At 41.6% G+C, this 21,097-nt stretch overlaps 1 protein-coding gene across 2 annotated transcripts in view; it reads left to right on the top strand.

Annotated features, from left to right (window-relative positions):
* The first annotated feature begins 1,502 nt into the window (after nt 1-1,502).
* Nucleotides 1,503-21,097, top strand: part of SLC6A2 (solute carrier family 6 member 2) — a 75,798-nt gene continuing 56,203 nt past the window's right edge. The window contains exon 1 of one of the 2 annotated variants that reach the window (XM_075765627.1): nt 1,503-1,959. In XM_075765627.1, the coding sequence (XP_075621742.1) occupies nt 1,503-1,959 (457 nt within the window). The remainder of the gene's footprint in view (nt 1,960-21,097) is intronic. The other variant, XM_075765628.1, reaches the window with a different exon arrangement.

The following is a 21,097-nucleotide window of genomic DNA, read 5'->3' on the forward strand; positions in this document are numbered from 1 at the left end:
CCGAGTGTTTATAGGGTACTATGTAATGACTGTGCACAGGGGAAGTACTTGCAGCACGTATGGTATGAACTATCAAAAAGAAGAGAGAAAGTGGGTTTATGTGGTGTATTCAGAAAAGATGAGGGCAGGAAACCACGGAGTAACAGAAAGAGAGTATGCGAGCTGCATGTTCTAAGCATGCAATGGCTCTGAAACTGTATAGCCACTGCTAAAATACTTCACCCAGATGAGGGTTTTAGGATCCAAGTCACAGCTTGCATCTTGGAGCTAGAACTGAGAGCTTTTTGTGAAGGCAGAAAATCTGCAAATTGTCAGTAGCTGTCTTCCTAGCATCTTTGTAGTCTGTGGCCTGAAGAGAGGCAGATGCCAATATGCAAGCTTTAACTTGGAGTTGGGATTCTTTTTCACATTCCTGGTATTCCTTGCAAACTCTGACTAGCACCTCTTCACATATTACAATACTGTATTATCAGTCCTAGCAGAGTGACTAAGAATGGTAGGCTGTAACACCACCAAGAATCCTCTGCCATCTGACCTGTTCTCATCAACGTCAGGTGGAAGGGAAGCTATTTAACATCGAGGAGGGGGAAGCCAGTTTCTGCTTTTTGTGCTCAAATTTTATTCCCTAAACAGACACTGAACATACAGTTACTGCTCACAGCTGTAACAGGAAGAGCCCCTGAAAACCCTTTTCTGCAGCAATATTTAGCCAAATCCTGGCACCAATCACTGTTGCTCTGCCGGCTAATTCTCTGCTCATTTTACACCTAAAAGACCCAGGTCCCCATTTAGAATAGCAGCAAATAGTTAATGTCCTGCAAATACTTCGACCTGACAGCTGAATCCTACCGGCCCTATTCTTTCCAGGAAAGACAAAGCCGACCATCCATCAATCCTGGCTTGGTAGTATAAGCAGTGTCCAGCTCTGCCATTCAACCTGCACCCCACCACGTTCTGCTGTCGAAAGCCAGATTCTACCGTTTAACTAAAGCCAGGCTAGCAGACAGGGGAAAGCTGCCTCTGGACTGCAGCTCGGCCGGGAAAGAAGGGAAGCGGGCAATCCAAATTAGCTCTACCTGTTGCCTGCTAACGGCACTTTCAGAGTGCTTGGCCGGGGACGCGCCTGTTCCCTCGCGGGAAGGAGCAGCTCCGAGCGCCCCGCAGCCTGCGGCAGGACAAGCCCAACCGCCCAGCGCTACGGTGAAACCGCCGCCGGCGGACGAGCTGCAGCGCCGGGGCTGCGCGGGGCCGGACGGTGCGGGTCTCCGACCGGCGCCGCTCTCCCCTGGCTCAGCCGGCTCACAGCGCGGGTCGGGTGGCTCCAGCTCGGTCTCCGCCGGCGAGCGGAGCGTCCCAGGTGCGCCCGCGGCTCGGCAGGCTGCGAGCAGCCGCGCCCGGCTGCCGGCCGCTCCCCCGCGGAGGAAGGGCGCGGGAAGCCCCGCTCCCCGGGGGCACCCCGGCGGGCGCGGGCGCCGCGGTCCCCCCTCTCCCGCCTCATTTGCATGGCTCTTATTACGGCCGTGCCTCGCTCCTGCCGCGCTGACACCGGCGGGCTGGAGCGCGGAGTCGCCTCCAGCGGGAAGTGCACTTCCGTTATCTGCGCTCCCACACCCCGCCTCGCCCGCTCCCCCTCCTCAGCTCGCTCTCTCTGGATGTTTAAGGCAAGGATGAACAAACAGATCCAGCCCGACCGCAAAGTGTCGGTGGTGGCCCCCTTGCCGGACCGCGCGGGGCCGCCGCCCCCGAGGAAGGACGTGGAGCTGATCCTGGTGAAGGAGCACAACGGGGTCCAGTACACCAGCAGCAACCTCCTGCCCGCCGCCCCCGCGCCGCACTACGGCGCCCAGGACAGGGAGACCTGGGGCAAGAAGATCGACTTCCTCCTCTCCGTCATCGGCTTCGCCGTGGACCTGGCCAACGTCTGGCGATTTCCCTACCTCTGCTACAAAAATGGAGGGGGTAAGAGCACCGCTTGCGAGGTCCTTCTCCCCGGCCCCAAACCCCAAAGCCGCACCGCCGCAAGGGCGGCATCCCCTCCTTCTTCCCGGAGCGGTCGGGGGGAAAAGCCAAGAGCCGAGGCTTTATCCCGCTGCGCCCGGGAGCGGTGCCGGATGGCGAAGGGAGGAGCGGCGGCACTGCCGCTCTGCCCCAGCGCTCTCCCGCTCCTCCCTTCGCCAGCCGGCACGGCGCGTCCCGGCGAGCGGGGCACCCGCCGCGGCTCCGGGCCCCGAGAGCACACGGGGCGCCGCTCCCCGCGGTGCCGCTCAAATCCTTCACGGTAAGGATTGCTCGCACACCCCTCGGAGTTGAACTTAGTTTTGAGCACGGGCGTATTTGCCTTCTGCTGCCCCTGGAGCCTGCTTAGCACTTTTTTTTCGTTCGCAAAAAATAGCATCAAGAGAGGGAATAAAACCCAAACTAAACGAAAAACACTTGAGCAGAAAAACAGCATCTAGAAAAGTTAGTGCCGGACAACCGAAAGGTTTCTCGGGGGCAGTTTTAACGTGGGATCAGGATTTCTGCCCTCTATTCTGCAGTTTGGGGTTATCCCCCCCCTCCAAAGTAGGTAGAAGAGTTGTTATAAACCAAACCTCACCTCCTGCACAGTTTGGTAATGACAGCAACACAAAACAAAATTACACACAATAACTATAGTTAGCTCAGATTGTCTGGCACGTCTTCAGTAAGACCTTAACTCCATTGTCCCCGTTCATCTTCCTGAAATACGCTGTGTTGTCAGTGATGACTCCACACTGTGATGGAGTAACACCATCTGCAAGCCGGGCAGGTGCCTGGGGTGCTTTCACATCACACATAGGACTAACAGACCCAGCCTAGCAGATGGAGGACTGTGTGTGTGAATGGTGAATGATACAGAAGAACTGCTAGATAGAAAGCATGTTCTGTAAGATAGTTATGTATGTCTTGATAATGTGGTTGCCTGGTGATAAAGGCTAATGGTTCACACTTGTAGCATAAAATACTTGCTTCCTGTGAAAAGAGGAATGCAGGATGGGAAAATCCCTATCAGTTAACATGGAATTACACCTATCCTTGGAACTTAATAGCATAATAGAAAGGGCTGTTACTGAAACACTTGGTCTAGTTCAGTACCTCCAAAACTTCTGAAGGAAGTCAGAAAATCTCTCTGCTTACCACCCAGAGAGGCTGAAGAAAGTAGTTAGTACTGAAAAATAACCTCCATCCTTATTTCACTATGTCCAAAAATAATTCTAGCAATTCACACTACAGCAGCACAATGCATCATGAACCCAGCAGGCTTCTGTGGTGTCAGGTGCAGGTGTAGCAGCAGCATCATTCATGCCACTCAGTACATACGCACTATTGCCAGATCTCCGGGTCCTCTGGTAATTTTTAGGGAAAGATACATATTCCCCTATCTCACACTGCACAAGGTGACACCCAGAGTGCTTGAACTCTTTTCTACCATATTTTGGGTGACTTGATTTCCTAACCTGCTTCATTTCTAATTTGCTGCTAGCTCAGGCACAGGAGGAAACAGCCTGCAACTCTCTTGCATTTTGTTTAGTCTCCATGTATTATCTTAGATCAGTTCAGCTAGAGAAACCTGGGTCTTCATTAGCATCTTTTAATTCAAATACTTCCAAATTGCAGTGGAGAGAAAGCTAACTACTTCACAGCTACAAGAGGCACCTTTCGGTGAAAAGTTTGCACCAATTCTCCCATACCATCAAAGTGAAATCAGACCTTTACAAGCAAAGATAGAGAGACCCTATGCTATCAAAGTCTATAGAATGACTGAGAACTGCTTACTGGTATAGAGATTATAAACACTTGTTTACTCTGCTCTTCAATAGAGAATAAACAGCAGTAGGAAGCATCTCAATCAACACATAGGATGTCATTTTTGAACACATACGTAATATCACAACATCCTTTACTGGTGCTTAAAAGACTTATGTTACCATAAAATGAAAGATGGGATAATCCTGATGGCTTTTTCTAAGGAGGTGTTCTCATGGATGACAACAGCTAGCTAACAAAGACACATCGGCTGTGGCTAATAGGGGGACAAACTAATTTTTACAGTTTGATGGTGTTTGGCTTAATTAAGTTTAATCATATCTAGATATTGATATTATTTTTCTTTTCCTATGCTGTTTGATAGAGTATGGCCATCAGCATATCAGCTAATAGTATTCCGTCATGATAGAATTTCCAGGACAGACCCTGTGCTGAGAAGTGGGCAATGACGATACAGCCAGGGACTGGTTAACAGCTCTCTTCCTTCTCTTTGTAACAATTGTCTCTATGGTACCTTAAAAACTTTCCATTCATTGCCTCCCAAGTTGGGCATATATATCAATTTCATTTAGTAGAAACTCCTGTATGAGATTCAGGCTCTAAAAGTAGTATACTGACTTTCAAGCCAACTCAGTCCCTTCTCTCTTTCAAACTGGCTTTGGGAGCTTGCTTCCTCTATGGGTAAATTTTCCTACAAGACCAAAGAACAGGAGGCAATGGGCAGAGCTTTGGCATATCACTGGATTTCATTGTGATCTTTCCAGCCTTAAATTACAGATATTCTTAAACTTTTTTTTTCTCCACACTGCTACTGCTGGAGGGAACCTTTCTAGCACTAAAGCAAGTTTTGCTACCTCAAAAGAATAATCCAATGCCTTTCATAGAACTGCTGGCTTACATATCTCCATACAGAAGATATAATAAAAATAAAGGTACTAATAGACATGGAGAGAATTTAATTTCATTATCTTAGTAGTTTTGCTGGATTGCTGAGCAAGCTAAAGAAGCAAAATCAGGTGGTGTTTCTGTACTTGTATAGCATGTTCAGATTTGCTCTTAAAAAAAAAGTTTCACAAGATGCGCATAATAGGGTTACAATTTGCCTTTTGATATCTATAAAGAGCTAACTAGATAAAGGGGGGGGGGGAACACGACACCAAAACAGATTAAACTTGAATTGGATAGCGTGTATAAAGTAAATCAGAGGAAGGAAAAAGGTTTCCTTTCCTCCTCCTCCCTCAGTTTCTCTTTATTCTGAAAGCCTCAGCAATTACTCAGCCTCTGCAATTTAACTAGAGCTGACTTTAGACAAAGATAGTCAAATGTGGATTACGAACTTGTGCGTCTTCAACAGATGGGTACAAAATAGGCAGTGAAAAGGAAGCATGTTGCAATGCCATAAGTCCTAAACCACTAGAGTATTTTAACATTTGTTTTTAGCATAGCTTGTGCTATCTAGCAAAAAGAAATTTTGTTATCCTTCCAAAATCTACACCCACAAAGGTTCTAAAATGCTCTTAGATGTTGAACAACAGCATCAAGGACAGGGAAGTGGTAGAAAATGGCATCCCCCTTTACATCTGAAAAAAAGTGATGCGGGTGACGTGTGGACTGTTATGTTCCTAAGACTGGCTATGATTAATTTAAGATGCCAGCCGACACACTAAGGGCCTTTCCATGCTTGTAAAAATAGGTGGTTCTCAATAAAGCATGAGAACCTACAGGAATTCAGAAGGAAAGTATAAATATACACTCATTCCCTCATTCAAAGTTGAATTTTAAAAGGACATGGATGCATATACACCCCCACTTTCTTACTAGCCAAATCCTTGAGTTTCTTTCTCTGACAAACTTCAGGGGAAATTCCTGATTAAAAACTAGACATACAAGCTTTTGGGTTAGATCTGGAAGTTCCACACATACAAAACTCCGATAGTTTACTTCAGTGAGTTTTACTTACATGAGGCATACACCACCCAGTGGTAGTTATATAGACTTTTTTATGTTAGGTAACTTTGGAGACAGCAGTGTTAACAAAAATCCTATTTGTATTTTAACAAGCTCCCAGTAACAAAAAGCTAGAGAGTAAGAAGCATCCAGCAGCACTAAAATGCTGAATGAAGAGCCAGAAACATCTGTGTTTTGGGAGTAGCCTGCTGAGAGAGCCCAATGGGACTTCTGCACAAAGATAGATGGCAGAATGTAACCCTTCTATGAACAACTGTGGTTTTTGGAAACATTCTTCTGCTATTAAAAAAAAAAAATCCCCAATCTTTAGTAAGATCTAAAAAGCTAGAGCATTTGTTTTTTGTATCAGTTCCATAGGATTTGCCTGCCTTACAAGGGCAGAGACAGATCCAGTGGCTGTATTATAGTATGAAACAGGCCACAGAAAACCTTCAGGACAGTTTAGTATGAACAGACTGGATGAGATCTTGCCCTCACTGACTTCGTGGAAGCAGGACATGCCCACTATGTGCTCTGAACTACTTTATGAGATGATAGGGAGGCTCTGTACGGATGGTGATATTCTGCAAGCTCTCATTAAGCAGATAAGGCAACACTCCAGAAGGGGCAATTCTCAAACATCATCTTGTCAGTTTGGCTGATCAATAAACACCACAACTTACATGTATTTGACTGCTGCTCACAGCACCAAGGAAAAGCACTGTTTGCAGCAAATCAAATACTTTTTGTGCAGTTCATTTGTGAGAGTTTCAAGGAACAGGGCATGTCATTGGAGAAATCATCAAATACAATCATTTCTACTGGCTATTCTCACAAGTGCTATATCCTCACTATAACATTTCTGGCAAGAGCCCATTTTTCTTTTTAAAAAAGAGACTCCCTAGCTGTATGACTCTAAGTGGTCAACATCAATGTACTCAAAACAAGTCCTTATAGCACATCCAACCTTTTAAGTGCTCCCCAGTTCTGTAAGAAGCTATGCTGAATTAAAGAATAAGTATTAAAATTAGACTCTTGTCAACGTAGGGAAAGATTTACCCTGATATTTGGATTACATCTAAAATTTTACTGATGCCAAATGAAGTTGAGTAATGCCTAGTATGATTAACTGATGTGCTCACAGTGGGGGAGGATGATGCTCAGTCTTAGTTAACATAGTCTTTTTACATGATACTTTTAGTATTAACATTCATTTTTGTTTCAATTTCCTCCATAGTCATAGGCAAAAGTAGTATTTCCCATTGAAATTTGTGGAAAAAGAATTTACCAGCATAAAGTACTTTTTTTGTGAGCCAAAGTATTTGCAAGGTCAGTCATGTTCAGACTACTTATTAAGAGGCATGTAATTGTCGGATTAGTCACTGGAGACTTACTGTATCATAAGAAGCAGATTAAGCTTTTCATGAATTTACGAATAGCTGCAGATAAATATTTTAACAGCTCTCTAGCCATCATAATATACACTTCTAATCTCCTCTGAAGCATTATTTTAAGTGTTTTTAGACCACAGTATTTCTAGAAGAAATTGTCTGCTTCAAAGAACAGCTTGCCAGTAATCAACACACTTTAAGACAGAAGTATCTTACAATTTATCCTAATGCTTCCTTTCCTGTTCGTGCTTCCATAAGCTGTAATGCAAGACTGAGCAATCCACAGCACAGGTACCAGAGACAGCATACAACCAAGTCCGAATATCCCCAAACAGGGCTAGCTCAAAGCCAGGAGCCAAGAGCTGTCGCACATTGAGAGTGACACCTGTGAAAGTATCACCTTCCCCAGAACGGTAAGCCTGGCAGGCACACTGCCTCGCCAAAAGCAAGTTATGATGCTGACCAGCAGCACCTTGCCTGTCTGCTAGGCTCTGCCCCCTGCATTTTGCCAAGTGTCTGCCACCAAATGTAATCACTGTTTTGAGAAAGAATATAATCTGGCACTTCACACTTCAAAGGTGGATGACCTTTGCCTTGTAATATCAGGCAATCCAAAATAGCATTGATAATGATAATAATAAATCAACTTTGAAGTAATCTCACTGCAAAGCCTACGCCAAGAGTTTGACTCATCAATCAATCAAAGCTTAGATGCAAATCTAGTGATTTTGGTTTCCTAATAAGGGGTTTTCAATTCCTGTTAGCACATTGAACCAGTGACCTCAGACAGGTTAAACTGTTATGCTGATCTCCACACTATGGCCACGAGCTATGGGCATCGTGTGACATTGGGGACAATGTTCAATTGTGTGGTGTGCCAGTATCTCCTTCCCCAGAGCTGGATTCAGTGGCCAGCTCACAGTTGCTCTCTTCCTTTTCCCACGTGACTTCATCACTTCTCTTTCCTTGCCTTGATCAGCCAGTAATCATCTGATGTAAACAGAGCATAGATTCACCTAGGCTCACCAGCATTGCAGCTCACGTGCCAGTTGCCAGCTGCTTCTCTGAAATTTCCTGTTCCCCTCTGCATGCCTCCGCAAAATAAATCTTCAGAACTGTAATGTCTGCAGGGTTATAGGTTACTATGTCATACACCTACTATATATGAAGCATTATGAACAGTTGATAAGGAAGAACTGAATCAGTGTCACCCGAATCTTTCATTAATTCTAAAATTCTAGTTTCTGACTCTGGAGTAAGATACCATGAAATAGTGTACAAGTGGTACACTGTATGGACTCTCAGCTAAATACCTGGTTGAGCAGAGAAGTTATTTGTCCCTCAATAATTGTAGCAACCCTTAGACTGACAATTTTATAAAGATTCTAGAGATACAGAAGCATAGAAAGGTTCTAGACAAGATTCATAGTATTTAGCTTGATGTTACACCTTAAAAGGACCATCCTGTGATTAATGCTGGGCAAGCATTCAGAACTGATCTAAAGGGTGCTCCGGTCAATCATCAAAACTGGTTTTCCATTTTTGCTGCCCCGTGTTACCAAGACAATAAAAACGCTGGTGTGGACCAAATGAGCACTTCCGACAAAAGCAAAGATACCTCTTTCTAAGCATGCTGAATGGACACATTTTGATGAACACTCAGAGGCACTTTATTCTAAAGTAGGAGGCAGAAGAGACATCAAGTAGTAAACTTAGTTCCATTGTTTGGAAATTTAAAACCTCTGCTTAAGGTCTCCTCCCCCCTCCCCACCTTCATTCCTGTATGCCCTTCTGAATTCTGCCAAGAAACTGAAGTACTGAAATATCCCTAGAAAGCCATTCCAACAGGATATATATCCCTCCTGGACAAGTCACATTTCTGAAAGTCGCATTAGGAAGCCTTCTACGTTCATATTAACACCTACTAAAACAGGTACAGGAGTTTCTTATAGTTTGGTGAGGGATCTCAGGTTTTGGATACTCATTCAAGCTGAAACAGTGGGCACTTAAGCTTCGTCTGTTTCTAGTCTGTTTTCTCACTAACATCTTTTTAAGTTCTTTATTAAATTCGCTGAGAGCAATGGAAAATAGAAAGGCCATATTAGCAGTGTAGCAGCCAACAGCCCTTCTTTACCGAAGAAGCCAAAATACCTCTAAGGAGACTGAGACATGGTCTACATGGTTTGGGGGCAGAATTGCCCTTTCATCTTTTGGCAAAATATCACAAACTTGTCTGTCAGTTCAGTGAATATGTGAATACAGCTCCAGTGGTCTAAATACCTTCTTTCAAGACAGATACTTTCCTCCTCATACTTACACCAATATGAAACAGAATGCTAATACAACCACTTACACATAAGATCAGAGGGAACATACAGCTTTAGTGAGTGTTTAGATATGCTGTGAGGGAAATGATGATTAAAATCAGTCCACAAATTACTGAACCTCCTGCTGTGAATTAAAATGGAAACAAATGGTTTAAAGAATTTTGAGCAGTTCTGAGGAGCAGTATCAAATAGCTCATGCCTTCATTTTTGCTATGTCTATTCGGAAGCACATCAACAACTCCCAGTTCTAAAGCCTTTGTCCCAGGTTAACCAATTGATTAAACAGTTAAGAACTGCAGTATGGCTCTCTAATATCAGTTTGCACTGTAAACTCCATAGCATTTACATATGCTGTAATTATTAGATGATGTTGTACCTAACTGCTCTCAGCACTATTACAAAATAATAAACCATAACCGAATAAAAGCTATACATAGAGATGTATTTATATTAAAATACTGTAATTCAGGAGGCAGGAGATAAATTTAAATGAAGTGTCTTTGTAATACAGTTCTAGATCTTTTACTACTATCTTGCTCTTAGTACTTTCTGTTCTCTCTGTATATATTCTTCATATAGAATATACAAAACCATGATAATGATTTTGGGGAGATCTTGCAACTGACTCTTGCCTTGAAATGTGACAAGAAATTCTTAAAGTTGAAATAAGTTGTACTCAGGCCAACTCCACTGCCCCAATCCACTTTCAATGAAGAGTATGTTAAGATTCCAGGAATATCACACTAATTATAAACCTTCAGTTTCCCTTTCTGAGGGCATCTGAAGACAAAGGATTCATGTTAGTTGCCTGTAACCCATATCTTGACAACCTGTAATTCCCTCCTCCAACTACAACTCCTTAATCTCCTCTTTCTTTCTCCCTGCCTCCAAGTTAAGTCTCGAACCTTTCATGGCAAGATTTCATCCTAATTGCACAGATCCTATGCACTTGTGCCAAGTCAGAATAGTTTCAAATGAAAGGCTTTACTGACACTACAAACTTGACTTCCTAAAGATGGATATCCGGGTCCTTCAGGAAATCAGCACCAAGAGTGCCTAGACCCCCAGTAATGCTGAATAATCCCTGTTCTCATGGAAATTCTGGAGAGATAACTGTAGTATAATTCAGCATCTTAACTTTTGTATAGATTCAGCATACTTCATTTTTGCTATACAGATTTTGAAACCTTTAATCCATAAAGAAGGGGGAAGGCGATGGGGGGGGAATGGAAGGGAAATAGTTAAGTTTCTTGCCTTGTGACATATTATTCTTCACGAAGACCATAGGAAAGAACCTCTAACTACTTGTCAAAGATATCCTTTGGTTTATTTTCACTCTTTCTTCTCCTTTCCCCTATTCTCTATTTAAACAAGTTTTGCAATCTCTTTCCTGAAGCATGACAAAGGTGACAGCACATTACACCACTTTGCAAACTGGGGTCTACCATTCAGAAACAGAAACTGTCAGCAGTTCTTTACACTTATATTCATCCAAAGCATACTACCAACTTTCCAGTGCACAGAATTCCGTGATAACATATTACTAAACAAAACTTGGACAGGATTAGGCAGGCAGTTCTCTTTTGCCAGTCCATAAATGTTTTTTATGACTAGCGTTCCAATTGCTGGTATGCAGTAAGACAAGCTGCCCTTATTATACAATAAGCCTTTTTATAGAAGATGGTAATTTTCCCAGTGCTCCTACTCTTTAAGGCTTTATGAGCACAACCACTCACTTCCAAAAGCACAAGTGACTGCAGAAGCTGTGCTCTTAATACATTAACTGCTGCTATTGCTTGTCTATTACTATTGTTTAAGAATATATGCTAATTTAAGTGTCCAAAATAGGATCCAATGCTCCCAGACTGGCAGTGTTAGACTACACAAATATAAAGCCTTTCTTGGACAGCTTTGATATAAACTGTTTCCCTAGAACAAGCCCAGCATCCGAAGAGCAGTACCGGTTTGATCCCACCCCACTGAAGTACACAGGAGTTGCGATTTCAACACCAGAAGAATATTACTCCTTTACAGTCTTTATTTTAGAGCTGGAAAAAAATATTGCATGATTTCCAAGCACTGCAATTAGTGACGGAGTGAGTAAAAAGCCATGTCGTGCTATAGCACTCCTGTTAGTTTGAGAAACAGCTTCTGTGGCATTGATGTACAGGAAGGATTGTGGCTGGGTAACTGCATAGTATTCATCTTTACTGAACTCCGCAGAACTGTGGGAAGCCGCTGATTTTCTGGCCCATCGGCAACATGGAAGAATACACCCTATCTGATTGCCTCACTGACCATACAAACAAGCTGTTACCATGGGCCTTAGCGTACATACTGCAAAAAGCAGCTGAGTAGTGTGTATCTTATTTTTTGCTAGCTATTTATAATTTATTCTGCATCTTCTGAACTACATGTACTGAATGGCACTCTTCACTGATATAACTTTTATTTCTATTTCTCTCTTTTTCTCTTCTGTCATCAAACACCTCTTGCAATGTCTATCCTGAACCATGCCAAAGGTGACAACACATTACTTGTCCTTAAGATCCATATCTCGGGGAAAAGTATGATACTGATTCCGGTCAAATTCCAGTTTAATAAAAAAAGGGGGAGAAGCTGGACTTTTTCTGACACACCATTCTACGGAGTAGAATAACGGAAAACTTTTTTCAGACCACAAGGTGGAGCAGTAGATCCTCATAGATCTTAGTAGATCCTAACCTGATAATTAATGTAACAGCAACCTACTGCATTTATAGAAAAAAAAAAATACTGGATGACCTAACAGAGTGTCTCATGACTTTCAAATACAGAGCTGCCCAGTAATAGCAATGATTGTTCCTAAACAGACCTTTTTTGGATTTCCTGATTCATTTCATTTCTTAGGACCTTAGAGGAGTGGCAGCTTTTAGCGATGCCTATCTGGCATCAAGGAGCTCACTTGTCAGCATGGCCACAATGACAGCAAGGAGACAATCCACTGATAACAAGATGTTACCCTCTGAACACACCATTTTTTTAAATGAGTACAGATTAAAATGGAGATACACCATTCACTACCATTCTACAATAGAGCCATGCTTTTTTTTTTTCTTTTCTTCAACATCAATGTAACCCGCCTTCCAGCAGGTCTCAGTGCCTTGCCTTCTTGGCAGAAGCATCAGTATTTCACACCACCAGTAATAGAAAGCAAAAAGTTTCAGTGAGCAAGGACAATTGAGTATATTGGACTAACTATAATATTAGAAAGTTCAAGGTCAATTGTTATCAAAACATCAAGTTCACAGCTTAGCAGCTACTCAAAAGTGTCTTTACTACATGATTCTTTGTCAGCATGCACGACTGTACCTGTCTACTGATGTCCAATGAGACTGATGCTGGAAGAAAGCTCAAAACCTTGTGCCCCCAACTGAGGGGTGATTACAGCTGTAAATAAGCATCTTATTTATAAGATTTATCACAAAACTAAGGAATAGCTTGTGCTGTGCAGTGCTTTTGTCTCCTCTCTAAAGAGAAATGCAGATGTGTCCATGAGATCATGAGGCAGGTGTTGGTGAGACCAGAGACACTCCAGGATTTTGTTTTGGGGAAGAGTTTGATTATTTGCTCCTTTTCTGCAGTTTGTTTCTAATTTATGTATGGCTCTGCAGCCTTAGTTAAAATCAATAGATCTGTAAACCACAAGGGAGAAATCCTGACCCAGCTGAAGTCAATGGGTGGTTTTTTTCCATTGACGTCACCAGAGCCAGGATTTCAACCCAAATAACAGACGTCTCTCTCTTAAGGACTCCTAAGTAGACAGAATTTCCAGACTAAGAATTATGTGAGAAGAAAAACAAAGTAATAAAAAACTATGCAAACTAAACTGATATAGAAGGCTTCCACTAACTAATAACTGATCTTCACTCAGTGCAATGGCTCAGTACTTTACCTAATAAGCAAAATGTCAGGACTTACATGGATGATGGTGATTATTACACAGAATTAATTTATTCTGTATGAGTTAGAATATGACCTCGGCATTCTACTATGTAGGGCTCAAGCAGTAAAAAAAGTACTATTTTAAGAAGTGCTTTTTACTCTCACAGTTTCATAGAGACAAATGATTAGACAAGAATGGCTTTCTAGCTCTCAAGGCTAAAGAGTAGAGCTGGGAAAATACAAAGCAAGTACACAACTAAAAGCCAGCAAGCAAATAAAAGGATTGGACTAGAAGATCTTACATTTTAAGACATTTTAAATTATTTGGGGGCCTAACCCATGGGTTTTGAACTTTTGATATTGGTGGTTGTAGTAATATAGCTAGCATCGGTTACTCTCTGTCCCTTGACTCTTCCCTAAAAGATAGTGACAGAAAACAGTTACCAGGCTATTCCTTAATTGCAGGTTAATCCTTCATTGATGCATATAGAGGCTGATGACAAAAATCACTGTCTCTAACCCTAAATTAAGAGATTTGGAGATCTTAAAGATCACCTAAATTTTTCCTTCTAAATACTGTTTTACTATCATGAGGTGTTATATGTTTAAAAGCTGGTTGGAAGTACGAAAACCAAAAAATAGCTGTGTGATAAGTTGAGAATACCAAGCTCAGCCACACTGATTTATCATAAGGTCTGAGTAATCAGTGAACAAAATTGCCCCACAACCTGCCCTAGCAAAAGTTTGCACTGTGACGAAACAAGAAGCATTTTGCTTCAAACTGTTGATAGGCCTCTGCTTCATCTTGGCAGTGAGCTATGATGGTCCCTGAAGTCATTTTCACATTCTTCTATGGCATTTCAAGCCAGGAGGCCCTGTGCAGAATGGCAGTGATAAAGTATGTAATGGACAGCTTAGACTGAGGGCAAAATTTGCTTCATTGCTTGAAGCCTATTAGGAAAATAGTCCACTAAAGAAGAACAAACATAAAGCTCAGGTTTCAAACTTAAATAAATTTTTTTGAGTAATTCCCACTGAAGAGGGAGAGTAGTTGGACAGAAAATGAAGGAAGGGTGTTGCTAGCCAGTACAGCTAGATTGATGCCGCAGTGTTGTGGTTTCATATTGGGCTAGGTGAGACTCAGTTTACCCTTTGGAGCAAGGGAACATCAAGAGAAGTAGTTCTTATAGTCCACTTGTTGCAGGGATGCTACTGAAAAGTTTTGCTTTGTGCCCACAATGCCCAAATTCTCAGAGACCCCATCTGATGGCTCTGCCTTGCATACAGAATATTACCAGCACTACCCTAGACCAAATACAGGTTTTTTCCAAATGGAAAGGTTTTCTGTGAAGAATGCTGTGACAGTTTTTGTGAAATTTTTGTGTTCAGTGCTAATAGAAAGGTACAAAGTAAAGAAGCCACAGCCATTTGGAAGCTACCCTCGCCCAGACCTTACAAAGTTTTAGCATAATCCAATAGCAACTATAATCTTTGATAAGAGTGCAGAGGTTTGCACTGTTCTAGGCAATTGTGCAGTAGTAGTCAACACTGTAATGGTAAATTTGCCGAAATTGTTGCTAACAGCATCACACACAGCCATTAAACTTTACAAATAAATTGATGCAACATTTGTTGTCTTATATAAGAAAATATTATTTATGGGTAGATAGCATACTATCCATTTCAAAATATGTGTGAAATCTGTACTTTGTAGTTTATATAGCATGTCTAGATGTACCAGAAAACTGTACATAAAGAATACTTCCCAGCAGTGTTGACAGAAAACATAGGCGGGTTTTAATAAAACCTGGAGAATGGCTGTCTAGTGTATGTAGCTGTTTGCCTTTTGCTTTAAAGCCCTATATAAACTTATATTATATACCATATCTGTTATAACAGTATAGTCATTCTGCTTCCTTTAGTGGAATCAGAAAGGACAATCATCCTGAAGGCTTCTTTTATAATGACTGAGAGTAAAGGTTAGATTTACTAAAATTCTTACAGATAAGAACATATAACTGTCTTATAGTTCAATGATAGAACATAACCCTTTATTGATAGGTAGAATTTAGAGGATTCTGTTGTGCAAGAGTTTGTAAAGATTAAGATAGTACAGAAAGTATTACACTATTACAAATAAATCTCTAATAAAGCCTGGAAGGAAAAGGAATGTTTTGCTTTGGTCATTGAGTCCAAAAATTGGAGTTACAACTTAAAATTGAATTAATCACAAAATGGTAAGGCAAGTTTTAAGTGTACCTCAGAGTGTTTATACTTGATTCTTCTCTAGCAGAATTTCAAGGCATTTACCTCCTATTGGTTTGTACATTAATCCTCTTGAAAGCTGCCTGGCACTTGTCTAGAGCTGATTTAAGATGTCTTAAGCACTTTGTTTTACCCTGGCACAGTTATGAATCTCATGCTGCCTAAAAAGGGTACTGCGTCCTCTCCAGAGGGTGCTTAACTTTGGGCCTGTTTTTTATTTTGACAACCTTCAAAAGAAAAGCATTCTTTAAGAGAAACACCCTCCATCTGAGGTTGTGTTGTGAGCCAGAAATTGCACTGTTACATGTGCAGAACAAAGCACATTTAACATGCCTTGTCTCACTGTGTACATTAGCTACTACTGTGGCTCTAATTAGCTCTGCCAGGGCAGTCATATCACCTTGTATTAGGCACCTAGCGCAGGTGGCGTAACTAGGAGCTGAGTCTCCCCTGGATACCCTGTACAACGCACACAGGACAGCAAGCAGCTCCCACAAGGGCAATCCTGAGAATGTGAAAGAGAGCAGAAAGAACATAACAAGGACTAACACTGCCTAAATGAGGGACTGAAATCCAGAGGATTCATCTCAGGCTCTTTTCTAGTGAGATGGAGGAACACCTTGGGGATATAAATTTGGCATTCCTGAAGCATCAAATACGCAGTTCAGAAAGTGGGTACCATAACTGGGTACAAAAAGTCCCCACGTAACTCTTCAACCTGCCGATACATGAACCTGCTACACCAAAAAATACCTGTAGGGCAGGAATTTTAGACAGAAAAGCAGGAATCACTATTACACTGTAATTCGTTAGTTTAGTTCACTGAGTCTCTTCAGATTATAGAAAGAAGGCTGAAACACTTGATTGCAGCGCTTAAGCATCTTCACAGGAGGGAAACAGAAAGGATTGCAGGGTATTTTAATTTATCAGCACTGCCACAATCAAAAGCCAGATATATTCAAATTAGAAATAATGATTATTTTTTTAAAATACTGTTTACAATACCAAAGTTATTCACGTATGAAGTAAACTACCAAAAGAAGCAAAGGATCTGCCTAGTGTCTTCAAATCAGGATGTATGTCTTTTTGTCTGAAACTCTGGTTTATGTTAGACAAAAAATTAGATCAAAGTATCTAACAATCCATCCTGCCATCGAAATAGATGGATGCATGAATTTTGGAAACATTCATTTTAGTTTACAGCTGACTGAGACAAAGCAAACACAAAAATGAACATACAAGTTCTCTGAGAAGGGAGAGAAAACTATGACTAACAGTCTGTATCTGAACCGAAGTAAATCTGTAGTTGCCAAAATCTCCCTGGCACCAAGCAAGGACTTCCCTACACTTAAGAGACAGCTCAAGCTGATGAAGTAGCATTTCCTTTCATGTACATGACTATATTCTGTACATCACAGAAAACAGTTTTTCAGTACACACATTTCAAGAAAAACTATTCACATGAGGCTATGTTATTACAGATTTTCTAGTGCTGGAATCCAGCAAAAACTGCTTATCTTGATGCACAAGCTCCCAGCAAATAGCTTCTGATGACTTGATTAAAAAAATATTTTTAGCCATGGATGTTCTGCCACCAATAAATCAGGGTACATTTTGACAGACGCTTGATTTTGTACATCTCAAGCACAGCCTACACCTTACATGGGTGGTTTTGTTGATATGCAATTGCAGGTGACTATATCCTTATGCCAGCCTTAATAATTGCAAGGTTGGGGAAAAAACACAAATAGAACACTCCTATTAATAAAATGTTACAATAGTATTTTTTCCTCTAAATTAAGCATCTCTTAAGCTTCTGCTCATGTCTACTGTGAAGCAGCAGCAGCATTCTCCAGCTAGGCATCTGCACACTGATCTGGCAGCCCAGAACTATGCATTTCCCCTGACCAGCACCTTCTGAAGAGGTTGTGAACTAGAAAGTTTGCTGGTTTGTTCCCAACAGTGCTAGCTGTTCCAGGAGAGGATACTACCACTCCTACAAACCCTCTCCTATTGAACATTAGTAATAGGGATTTCATAAATCACATAACAAAACAGTCTACGAGCTGGCTTCATGTTCCAGCTCACAGTCTCATTTCTTGTTTAAACCAGGCAGGTAGTTAAAAAAGACACAAAATCGACAAGATAGATTTGGGCAGGAATGTTAGCAGCTAGACCTTCACATTGTTACAAAGTCCAGAGTATTTCTTTACCAAACTGCTGTAAAAACTCACCTTGATGCTAACTCATTTATTTAGAAACCAAGGGGCAAGCTCCAATAGCACCTCTGCTATGAGGAGGCATGATATAAAAATCCAAAGCTATCACTGCAACCTTCTAAAGCAGATTTTTGAACTTTCTATGGTCAGACTCACAGCAGAAGATGGGAACAGCTTAATTTCCTACACTAGCAGCAGTGACAGTGTTGTGAAGGTCATCAGCAGGAACCTCCTGCAAAGCTCCAGATCTCCCACTGCCACACTGGCCATCTTGGACCAACCTGATTTATATTCTCTCAAACCCACCATGTCTCTTCATTTATTCTTAAATTTCCTATCAAACAACATAGGCCAGAGTTCTGTTCTTGTATATCGCTGTGATTATCTTTAAATTACACACTGTTGTAAATGTGATCATTTCATTAATATATGTAAATAGGACATTAGCCAATGACTTGGGTGTTATTTATGAATGAATCATGCTGCTCTGAGTGGCTGGGTATATTTAACTCTCATTAATTTGTTCAAAATAGCTACTAATGGATTTCTTTAGTTCATTACGCTTGTAACAAAAAGCCAAGAGATGACCAGGTTTGCGTGGAAGGGCTTGGGTAACCCTTTCTGTTACACAACCCCGTGATCAGCTTATAAATACACTGCACTCCAAGTCACTTCAAGTGATTTCAAGGCAGTAGCAGGTTAACGGCTCAAGAGAAAAAATGCAGGCTTCAGTTGGCATCAGCCCATGAACAGCATTGAACCATTTCTGGAAACTGTTTGTTTTCACTTTCTTTTGAGTGAAAGGAACACTATTAAAATTGGAATTCTGGAAAAACTGAAGGCTCTGAGCCCAAATTGAGAGTAGAAATATAAATAGGCTCAAATCTAGCAATGGTTTGTTAGAGGGAGCAGCTAAATATAAGGGCTTCAAAAGAAACATGTCACTCACCATGGTATAGGTCTACTGGTTTTATGATTCAGAAATACTTTCCATGAAAAAGGTTGCATACTTGGAAGATTTTATTGCATACTTGGAGGATTTTATATGTGCAAAGTGCTGCTGAAGTTTTTATAGTATGTCATGCAATCTGTTTTGCAGAAAAATGTTATTTTTGACTACTATAATCTATTGTTGGCTGAGCTCAACATCATCATGCAGCTGCTGTTAAAATCATTGTCTTGGCTTTGACACTGAGGTTACATCATGCTACTTTGTACCTCTGACTTCTCTTTGCTGTACCATGCAAACCCTTATTGATTTTAATCTCAGGTCAGTAAAGGTCTAGCCTTCCACCCCTTCTTCCCTGGAGTCAAGCAGCAGGCTCAAGCTCATCTCCTTCAGAGGTGACCTCAGTGGCTGTGTAAGCCAGCTGGTAGCTAGTCTGCTGGAGCCCAAACTCACATTCATGTACTAAGAAATGCCTGCCTTTCCGATTACCTAGTTTTTCTACTTATGGTAATCTTGTACAATCTAGATTTCAATATCTCTGCATTGGGGTCTTCCTTTTTCATTCGCAAGAGTCTGCACAGATTAGAGTTTCCACCCATTGTCCTCATTGTCCGAGCAAACATACTGCATTCTATCAACTGTTTGCTGATAGTTTGAAGAACTATTTATTCTGTATGGAAAAACCAAGTGGTGTGGATCAGATACAGAGATTAGCTTGTATTTCAATTCACCAATCGGGAGATCTTTGTTTTTAGACTCTTTTCCTGCACCAATACTGGAAACACTCCTCTCTGAAAATATACTGCAATATTTGCTCAAAGTTTGTTGTTTTAGCAGAGTTAACATTTTGACTAGAATAACCATGGTAACAAACGCAGAAGGCTAACAAGCACAAATAGTTCAAAGTTGTTTCAACTACTCCTGGCCTGACCTGCTGCTTGTATGTGCATCAACAAATCCTTTTAGGATAACAGCAGCTGTTTAAACGTTCCTTTGTCAGTCATTAGTAAATTAATGCTTCTTTCTTTCTGGTATTTAAAAGCAAGATGAGACCTCCTTGTAGGATTAAGAGGAGTATTTGGAGATGTATTCCTCTTTGCTTCCCACCCCCTAGGATGCTGTGAATGCTGAAGAACAGAGGAAGGAGAAACTCTTTGCGTGGATTCTATTATACCAAAATTAAGAAGTTGTTTTGGCACTGAACACAGGAATGCAAAGCCTGTCTTGTATTTTGTCCTCCATTAATTAAATGTAATAGGTTTTTTTAAAAACTTCTGTGTAAGTTTCCACTTGAAGTTTCACACAGATGGTTCTTGTACAAGCTGAGGGTTTGACCTAATCTAGTTTTGCATAAGACACAATGCTGCCTTAACTCCATGTATACACTGGTACCTTAAGGGATGTATATAGATCTCATGAAATCTGTTAACAGAGAGATGCAGCGATTCGCAACAGTCCAAGGCCAGCCTGTGGCTTTTGAGCTGCATGTGACTCAGTAGCAAGTCAAGTACGGCTCTTATGCGAGGGCTGTATTACAGATGTTAATTACTGCAGATTTTTAACTGTAAAGGGAAATTAGGCACCATTAGGGATTGCTGAGACCAGTACTGCCTTGTGGGATGCAGCTGTGTGCTCAGCCTCATCCCATCACACAGTGAGGGAGTGGAATCCCCTCGAGCGCTATCAGTGTGTTACTGCCGGTGCAGCAATCCCACAGATTGCATTCCCTCAGCTCTCTGAGGTAGGTAGATCTTGGCAAGCTAATCTAAAGCATTAGCCAAATTGTGTGCTCCCGAAGAGTTCAGCTGTCTGTCTGGGCTATACAGATCTGACTGGCCCCTTGGATTCATGCAATTAAAGCACAGCAGTTTCTGCGGCCAGTGGCACAGGCAAGAACAACACAGCTGGCATCATGTCACCTTCCTAACACATTTTGACCTCATATACCAGGTAGGCATTAACAGCAGCAAGGCTGCTCCTTCAGAGAAGTCTGGTATGATGCTCAAATTCACACCAGTGGACGTAAAGCAAGAGGCCCACCAGGATGCCGGTTTGCCTCCTCCCTGGCCCACAGGATGTTCACACATGCAGGACAGTATGAAGTCTCCTTCCAAACAACACCTCTTGTTCATAAGATACTGTATACAAATCAGTCCTGTACAGTCACAGAGTGAGATTGATCATATATCACATATATGCTGTTTATAAGCATTTGCATACCATTGTAGTTTGCAGCAATTTGAACGATACTTTGACCATCTTTTGTTTTCCTTTAAAGTGCCCATGATC

Source organism: Balearica regulorum, chromosome 13, assembly GCF_011004875.1.
Source record: "Balearica regulorum gibbericeps isolate bBalReg1 chromosome 13, bBalReg1.pri, whole genome shotgun sequence".
Lineage (NCBI taxonomy): Eukaryota > Metazoa > Chordata > Aves > Gruiformes > Gruidae > Balearica > Balearica regulorum.